The 9,582-nt window shown below is 31.4% G+C and overlaps 1 protein-coding gene across 1 annotated transcript; it reads left to right on the forward strand.

Moving 5' to 3' along the window:
• The first annotated feature begins 6,082 nt into the window (after nucleotides 1-6,082).
• Nucleotides 6,083-8,447, forward strand: LOC141591778 (bidirectional sugar transporter SWEET9-like). The gene is made up of 5 exons (XM_074412230.1): nucleotides 6,083-6,314; nucleotides 6,577-6,790; nucleotides 6,918-7,109; nucleotides 7,356-7,475; nucleotides 7,900-8,447. Exons 1-5 carry the CDS (start codon nucleotides 6,223-6,225, stop codon nucleotides 8,215-8,217), a joined length of 936 nt encoding a protein of 311 aa, XP_074268331.1. The 5' UTR covers nucleotides 6,083-6,222; the 3' UTR covers nucleotides 8,218-8,447.
• Nucleotides 8,448-9,582: the final 1,135 nt, after the last annotated feature.

Genomic DNA, 9,582 nt, shown 5'->3' on the forward strand with positions numbered 1-9,582 from the left:
TGTTTATCACTAGTATAGGCATACGTTTAAAATACAAACAAAATACACAAAATGTACATTGTGCTGTGATAATATGTATATGATCATTTCAATAATTCTGTTAGGACTTTAATGTTGGAACAAATAGCGAAAATATAGATCAAACATTTTTGACCTGGAGTCAATCATTCTTTGATTTTACAAATTAAGCTAGTTGAGATTTACTAATAAGATCTTTTACTAAAGGCCTTTAAAACCGCCACCAAAGTACGAGAATTAATTCATGAGACATACTTTAAATTTAGTTAGTAAAAGCCACCAAAAATGCGCGTCCTAGATTTGCTCATGATGTAATGGTGACACATACATCATATACATTATTATAACCAAATGAAATGAATGTAATGGGAGTTCAAAAAGGACAAGAAAAAAAAGCTTAAATAACAGAAACACAATAATAAGAGGTCCCGTACGCTCAAACTCAAAGTATGGCAAATAAATAGAACTAATAATGATAATAATTCAAGAATAATACCACAATTTTATTGGAGACAACTAACAAATTTGGACGATCATAAAGCAATTTAAAAGGTTGCTTAACATGTTCAAACGTACGTAAGGGCTTTGTATCACCTCACGTGCAAGGTCACGAGACTCCCCCTCTTCGACTCGAATTCGTTAAATTATGGCATTAGATGAATATAGCGAAGATACATACATATTAGATTATTAGTAATTTATATTTAGAAAATATTTATATAATAAAATCAGTGGTGCATGAGGTAGCGAAGGACTAGCAGGAACGCTCGTCAAAATTAACAATTTCATACAATAATTCATACGAAGTATTATCTTACTGATAAAACTTTATACAGTTGGTCTTCATTTAGACGGACTTTTTTTGGTCTGAAGCAGTAAGACGAGATTTTATAATAATTTTACACCCAAAGTGACCTTTATTAAAAAATAAGTTACTAAACTTGTAATATTAACTGTATCATTATAATTATATTTAACTATAAAATAATTATATATATCCATCTCAAATTTCATATGAAAAGTAGCCATCTAAAACAAGAGTTTTGGAACTTTATACTCGATGAGGACCAGGACCTTATGGTTGGAGATTAAGCCAATTAAATAAACTTAAACCAAATCTCTTTTAATTATTTTAATGGAAGACATGTGCACAAGGACAAGAGTAAAAGTGAGGTTCGAAAGCAATGGTTAGGAAGTGGCATTGTGGGTTGTGGCCGTAGTTTGCCACTATTGTTGTTGCTCATTCATGCATGTACTATTAACTTTCACACAAAAATAAAAAATACATGATGTACTAATAAATTTGTTTAAGTAAATAATAGGGATCAACCGGATACCTATACTCATTTTGCAACCTCTCAGAACACCCACAATAGAGAGGATTGAACCTCCTCTTAACCCTCTCTCTCCTCTAAGAGGATATCCTCTCTATTGTGGGAACTATATTGGGTGTCCTCTTGTATAGAGGAAGATGAGTGTTTCATCTACTTTTAGAGGAAAGTAGAGGAAAGGTGACATAGGCCCTTGTGCCCACAAGCTAATGTTTGTTTGCCATATGGATAATATTTTAATTTATAATTTTTATTTATTATGGAAAAAAAATTACTCAATATACTTTTAATTGTTATTGTACATTCATATTTGTTTGAACATATATGGAATATGTTTCAAGACTCGAACATAAACTAAAAATATGCATTACAATTTAATGTTAAGTTTCATGTGTTTTGTTTTATAAATTTTATATCTTACTTTGTATTATGAATTTGATTTGTTTTATGAATTTTATATGTTATTTAATTTAGCAACACAAACTTTTTTTAAAATTAATTTTATTAATTTGTAAATTATTAAAACAATATAAAGTAACCCATAATATTAAATATAAATAAAATAAATATAATAATAAGAAAAATAATATAAGAGGATCCTCTCTATTGTGGAGGAAAAAAGATGTAGTAGAAATGAATAGGATATAAATAGTGGGAAATGAGATGGATGAAAGAGGAAATGAGGTGTCAAAAAAAATAGAAAGAAAGAGAAAAAATAAGAGGATGAAATCATCCTCTCTATTGTGGGTGCTCTCATGCCATATGCAACCTACTTCGATTCCTAGCTTATTCCTTCCCAATTAGGCTCTGTTTGGCAAGACATTTCAGGTACCTGATTTGGTCAAAGTAGCTTATTTGATCAAAATTTCAGGTACCTTATTTTTTCGTAAGCGTTTGGCAAATAGCTTATTTAAGCAAATAAACTACCTGAAATGAAATGCTACCTAGAGTAGCATTTGAAATTTCATGTATCTGATTTGCTTTTATTTTACATTTTTGCCCCATAAATCTATACTATTAAATAATTATCATAACTTTTTACGTCATTTCATCAAAATCAGTTACCTTTACAGTTAGTTTGCCAAACATATTTTTTATATAATCAGCTACTTTATTAGTTCCTAAGTTTCAGCTACCTTATCAGTTACCTTTTCAGGTTTCAGTTACCTTTTCAGTTTTTAGCTACCTTTTCAGGTTTCAGCTACTTTTTAAGGTAGTTTTACCAAACAGAGCCTTAGTCTCTTTTAGACAGATTTTTCTATTTTAACAATAAAATGGGTTAAATAACATTCCACTTGCATAGTTAGAAGTTTAGAACAAGTTTTTTTCTAATATTTATGCGTTTTGCTTTTCTCTTATTTATGGTATTTAACTCGTTTTAAGCTTAAAACGGATACTCACGTCTAAATAAAACAAGAACTAATGATTCTTTTATACCATTGTCATTTAACTCAGGTATCTTCTGTATATTAGTACAATTTTGTACCAATAATGCACTTTCCATCTAAGTCCTTAAAACCCTTTTTACTTCCACTCATTGATGTTTCTCATGCTTGACAGAATCTATTTCAGGTGTAGATCCATTTTGAATCACACAAATAGAAATGACGTATGTTTAAGTTATGTACACTAACTTACATCAGAATCTATTTCGCATGAGGAAAAAACACATCCATTTTAGTGGACTATTTTAATTTATTTTATCATAATCCAAAATCAAAAGAGTCTTTGGCTAATTAGAAATATGGACAAACTAAACTTATAAAAGAAATATTAAAATGATTATATTCACATCCACAACTTACATTATAAGATCGATTTACAGTGTAAGACGATTTGTTAAGAGAGAACTAAATATTAAAGTTTCCACACATTTTGGCATGCTTTTCTACATTAGTTCTTAAGACTAGATTCAGAAAGTGAAATAGCAAATAGACATTATTTGGTATTGAGTTGAGATACATACGGAGTATAAAATATGAAAACCCACTTATATTTTGTTCTAATTTAAGAGTGGCTAGTAAAAATTTCATTACTTATATGTAACCAAACACTTTTAATTATTGATTTAAATGTCTATTTCGTATGAATCTAAATAAATTATTACCCGTCGTCTAAGCTCTATTTTATGCAGGTCACCAACTTTAACTCTACCTATCGTATCTAACAAGCACACAATAAATGATCTGTATTCACTTACTTTCGCATGATTAACTGGCTTTTATTTATCACATGTAATCACAACTAACGTAATGTGTGCCTCAAGTTTTCAGGTGAACTGACATATTTAACACTCACGAGAAACAGTCTTTGGCTACATAACCTTACCAGATTAGAACTAACACAAGTACCAACCTTATTTCACAAATCCATATTTAAAATGTTTAGTTATCACATGTAATCACAGCTGAATAATGTATCTTTCGAACATTTCAGGTGAACAAATTTAATTAAAACTCACGAGAAATAGTTTTTCGCTACACGGTTGCTCTACCTAACACGAATTTAATAAAATTAGAAATTGAAATAAAAGTAGCCACCAACATTTTTTCACAAATTTATAAAATAATAGATGCATGTTAAAAAAGGCATGCATATTTTTGCTTGAATAAGGACTATTGGTGGTGTGTTGGTCCAACCTCAAATGATTTACAAGTAAGAACCCACAGAACATATGCTCGGGAAAGCAAGACCAAAGATTAACCGTAAACTTAAATGAAGGGACTACAATTAAAGCTTACTTCTTGTAAAATTAATACTCAGTCTCCTCCATAAAGCAACTACTCCTAGCCTATTAGCTTAGTGAACTTTGCTAAATCACACAGCTTAGCAATTGCCTTTTAAAAAAAGAAATAAAAAACTACTCGTTTTTTCGAGAGTAATTTTTGTCTAAAACCGTTTTTAGTAAGTTTCGTACAAAATTTATCATCGTGAGACAATCATAAATCACTCACTGATATTAAATATGATTCATTTAAGTTTATGGTTGGTTATTAATTCTATGTTTAGTTCTATTTGTTTAACAATAAGGGAGGTTTATGCAACAATAACTTTTTAAGGTATAAAATTATTGTTTTGGGACATTACTAGTTTACTACTATTAAACTTGAAATTTCAACACATGATATGAAAGATATATGCATTATCCACTTTTCAAATGCAAAAATTAAAGAGTAATAGAGTATAGAGGTTTATTAAGGCAGAAAACCATTAATTAGGGCCTTAACCATCAACTTAACAAGCTTCACGTTGAGATTATTTTTTCACACAGTTAACTTTATTTATGAGGTTATAGTAACTCATCAGTTTGATAAAAAATGTGTTTTTGTTTGTAAAATAAATGGCAAACTTGTTATAGTTAAGATTCTCTCAGTCTCAGTCATTTGTTATCCTATTTTATTTTGCGATATCTCAGCTAATTGATGTCTTTTCTACTTTAGAATTGCATTTGATGAACAATTTAATCTTTCACACTCAATTTGGTCCACTTGTCACCTTATAATTGGTCTCCTCTTCTTTACTTGGTCTTTGTGCCAAAACCAAAGTACAACTGACCGGGACTGAGAGAGTATGAACAAGAACTTGCACACAAATATACCTTTCTCAATTTTTTTTCAAATAATTTAATACATATACTTAGGAGTATTTAGTTATATTATATAAAAGTGATAACAACTTATATATGTGTGTAAAATAGATGATTACTATGCAAGGCCATATTTGTAGACCTAACAAATAATTGGGTTGCTTAGGCCAGGTTATCCTTGAACAATGACAAGTCGTTATTTAAACCCAGGTTGTTTCAAGTTGAGTTGTTAATTGGGTTAGATTATGAAGGTTTTTTGTTTTAGATTTGTTAGTTTTCGAGATATTATTTTAGACCGAAATTAATTTTACATCTAATAGTTTTAAATTCTTTTAATTGAATCCAATTCTATAAAATTGTTGTTGTCCATATATTATTTAGAATTCAAGTAGAATTATTCGAATTGAGATGTGGTCGTAGACATAATTTTAAATACGTGTAGCAAAGTTAACCAAGCAAAGTTAAGCTATACAAGATGGTATTAGTAGGCCTAACAATAATCAGGTAGCTTGGACTTAGTTATTTTAGATACAATTCATTTTCGAGACAACTCATTATGTTGAAGGTCGATTGGTTTTAGGTTGTGCTTGTGTTAGTTGTGTTGGATTACTAACATTTTTGTTTCAAATTTGTTAATTGTCAATTTGTCATTTCAAATACAATTAATTCAGTATATATATGATAATTTCAATTCTTTTAACTCAAGGCCGCCAATTCTGTAAAATAAAATATTATAGTTCGTTATTTAAAATCTAAATCGAGATATTCGAATCGAGACGTTATCCTAGACATAATTCTAAGTATGTACGAGTAGCAAAGTTAACCAAGCAAAGTTAAGCTAATAAGCTACTAAAGCAAACAACAATTATTATGACCCAATGCATGTAAAACCTCCACCCAACCCTCTCGAGACTTGTAGTATTAGTCACAATAACAACAATATAGCTAGCAAACTATGTAAAACAACTCACACCTAATAAACTTAATAATTATTAATTTCTCAAAATAAAGCTACTTTTTTGTAACAAAATTAATTACGTAAAAGTATTAAAACAAACCCTTTATTTGTACCACTCAATACACGCCATTTGTGCTTTACACTTTAATGTTACGGCCTATATAAACCAAGCTTGTTACACCATTTCTTGTCGCAGTTGCCATATTAATAATTCCTCTTGTTCTTCTCTCTACAAGAAGCTTATTTTTAGCTTCATTTGTTCTTTATTTCTTCCCTTAATTCTAAGGCATAATCAAATTTAAGAGAAGAATTAAGTTGAGGTTATTGAAATGGCACTGACCCATTTTAACCATCATGAATTAATGTACATATTTGGTATTCTTGGTAACATTGTTTCCCTTGGTGTCTTCTTAGCTCCTTTGTAAGTCCTTTAATTTTCACTCTTTCATATACTCGACGTCATTTTAATCTTAACCTACTTATTCTCGTATAAAACTGTTTCATAATAAAAGCGTAAAAGCAGATGTCAATTAATTTAGCTAATTAAGTCATGAGGATAATAATATGAGTGTAGATATTCATGACCTGAGTTCGAATCCTTAACATGATGTCCTTCTGAAATTGTCGTGAGAACGTCTTATACTAGAGACTTAATGTTTTATGTGGCGTATATTATTATGTAGGCCAACATTTTGGAGGGTGTTCAAGAAGAAATCAACAGAAGGGTTTCAAGCATTACCATATTCAGTGGCACTCTTTAGTTGTATGTTACTATTGTACTATGCAATGCTAAAGACACAAAATGCGATGCCAATAATCACTATCAACTCTGTTGGATTCATTATTGAAGCTTTTTACTTGATTGTCTTTCTCATCTATGCACCCACTAAGGCCAGGGTACGTACTTCTATTCTATGGTGGAATATCAAACATATTAGTACTGGTTTGGGTGTCGGACTTGGCTATATCTTAAAAAAATATCGTAACGTTGTACTAATAATGTGGTTGAATATATGGTGAACAGGTATACACAATAAAATTACTAGGCCTATTCAATGTCACATTTTTGGGGCTAATCATAGTAGGAACCATGGTTTTCGCTCGAGGTGCGGATGCACACAACTTTTTCTCAAAAGGAGGCGTACGTGAAACATCCGTAGGATGGATTTGCGCAGTGTTTTCCGTTTGCGTATTTGCTGCTCCTTTAAGCGTTATGGTACGAAATCTTATCAATTTAGTTATTTTTGTACTATACTACTATATATATATAACGTGTTACCGTCACATTTAAAACTATCGTATTTATTTAATTCGAATTAATATAAAGACATGCAAAATTTTATTCCCATGTAGAATACGTATATTTTTTAGGTAACTCACGTCATTATTGCTCTTTATTTCCATGTAGATTACGTTCAATATTTAGGTAACTCACGTCATTATTGCCCTTTTTGTATGACAGAAAATGGTGATCAAAACGAAGAGTGTGGAATTCATGCCATTTTGTCTATCGTTTTCTCTTACCTTATGCGCCGTTATGTGGTTCTTTTATGGTTTTCTCATCCAAGACTTTTACATTGCGGTAAGTAATCACAATGCATTTACTTCTTCAAGGAGATTTTTACTACAAGGTCACCATTTTTACCACGGTCAAACTTCTTAAGCAAACTAAATTACAATGATATTATCAAGTGATATTGAATCTCGATATCACTCTCTTCACGTGCATTATAAGCAGTGGTGGCTCTAAGGGGATGGATTAACAAAAGTGTTCGATCCTTCGATTTTTATTTATTAGTCATGTGTTTTGACTTGCGTGATGAATATCACCCTTCATGACTTTAGCAGCTAAACTAAAGCTAAACTAACTTTCATATGCACGTTATTTATCATGTAAAACTTGCATATTGCATGTAGAGAGTCGTATTATTTCGATATCATTATTTGATAATAACTCCGTATCATATCATATGTTAATTAACACAATTTATTTAAAATGTGAACAGATGCCAAATGTGCTTGGATTTCTATTGGGAATTACACAAATGCTCTTATACATCATATACAAAAATTCATCGCCAAAAAACCAACAAAAAAACCTTATGGTAAATGATAATGATATGAAACAACTTGAAGCTGAACTTGGAATTGAAATCATCAAGCTTAACAACAACATGGACAAAATCAACAAAGATCAAGAAATCATCACAAATAATAATAATAATCCTGAAGTTGTTGAGATTATTGTTCATGATATCAAGGGCAATGACATAATGACCGTTGATGGCGGAAATCGAACCGTTGATGTTCTGCCACGTGTGTGAGCTGAGGGTGCATGGTCTAATGGTGGCGTCTCCTGCACCTAATTAAGAAGATGTTAAGTAATCTGGTGGGATCCAGCAGTATAAATGGGCGAATTAATTAATCATTAGCAAGAATTATAATTAAGAATGTTGGGTAGAAATTAAGTATTATGTAGTTTAATTTTATTTCATGTACTAATTTTTATTTCTGTACTTAATTTACTTTTAATTCAATCAAATTAAGTTTCATATTTCGGTCCTTAAGTCTGTCTTTTTTTTTTCCTTTCCGGAAAATTGATTTGATGTTATGTTCATGCTGGTTGTTTGTTATCATTAAAGTATATTAAGAATAAGATAATATTAAAAATGTTACCCGTATGTTATATGAACCCCCATACTTAGACAACAACATAAACATAAATATTTCAAGAGAAAAATGCGATGTTTTAAACACTTTTATAATAAGAACGGTAAACTTTTATAATAAGCAGGTGACCGCAAAGACCCGCAGACCGGACAACTTCTTATCCCAAAACCGGAGACCGGACTGATTAAGTGGAGACACGGACCGGAACTCTTTAAGTCCGAGTTTAGATCGGACCGGTTCCATTTTATATGCAATTATTTGAGTTTTTTTTTTTTTTTTTTTTTTGCTTGGAGCGGATCGGGCAGAGACAAGTCAACTTGTTTTTGTGGATCCCGAGACCGGGCCGGTTAGTATCCGGTCCAGTTTGGACCGGACCGGCCATGTCTGGCCCGATTCGATTTAGCAGTTCGATCTACTTTATGAACAACCTTACTTGCATATCATCTTCCAACCCAAATATAGTGTAACAACCACAAAAGTTTGCTAAGTCTTGTGGTTGATAGTAGTGTATTATGGATATGTATGGTCGGGTTAAGTTGGTGTTGTCATTTATGAAGGTAGAGTTGGTTGTAATTAGGGCCAAGCAGTGCACTATCGAGTCGTGTTGTTGGTAGTAAGTACAAGTGCGCGGTTCGGTCGGGTAAAGGGTTGGTACTCGATCGGATGTCCTAGGTGATACTTTGTTTTCGTACTAGACAGAGTGGGTGCCACTCAACCGAGTGGCTTGATCACTCGATCGAGCCGGGTCTCCAAGCGCCTCTTTCCGGTTTTCTTTTATTCTTATCCTTGGGTTTAGAGATTTTTATAAATAGTTCCATAGGCTGTCATAATCACTTTTACACATTCTAAACTCATCTCAAAACTCTATTCCCTCTCTAAATAACTCATCTAAGGAGTTGTAGATCTATTAAGCAATTGTTCATCCTAAAATCATCTTTTGGTAAGTTTCCTTCAAACTTTCTCTAGATTCTAAGTTTATGCGATCTACTTTTATTCTAATCGTCTTTCACAAATTCTCA

The sequence above is a fragment of the Silene latifolia genome, chromosome 7, assembly GCF_048544455.1.
Source record: "Silene latifolia isolate original U9 population chromosome 7, ASM4854445v1, whole genome shotgun sequence".
Classification (NCBI taxonomy): Eukaryota; Viridiplantae; Streptophyta; class Magnoliopsida; order Caryophyllales; family Caryophyllaceae; genus Silene; species Silene latifolia.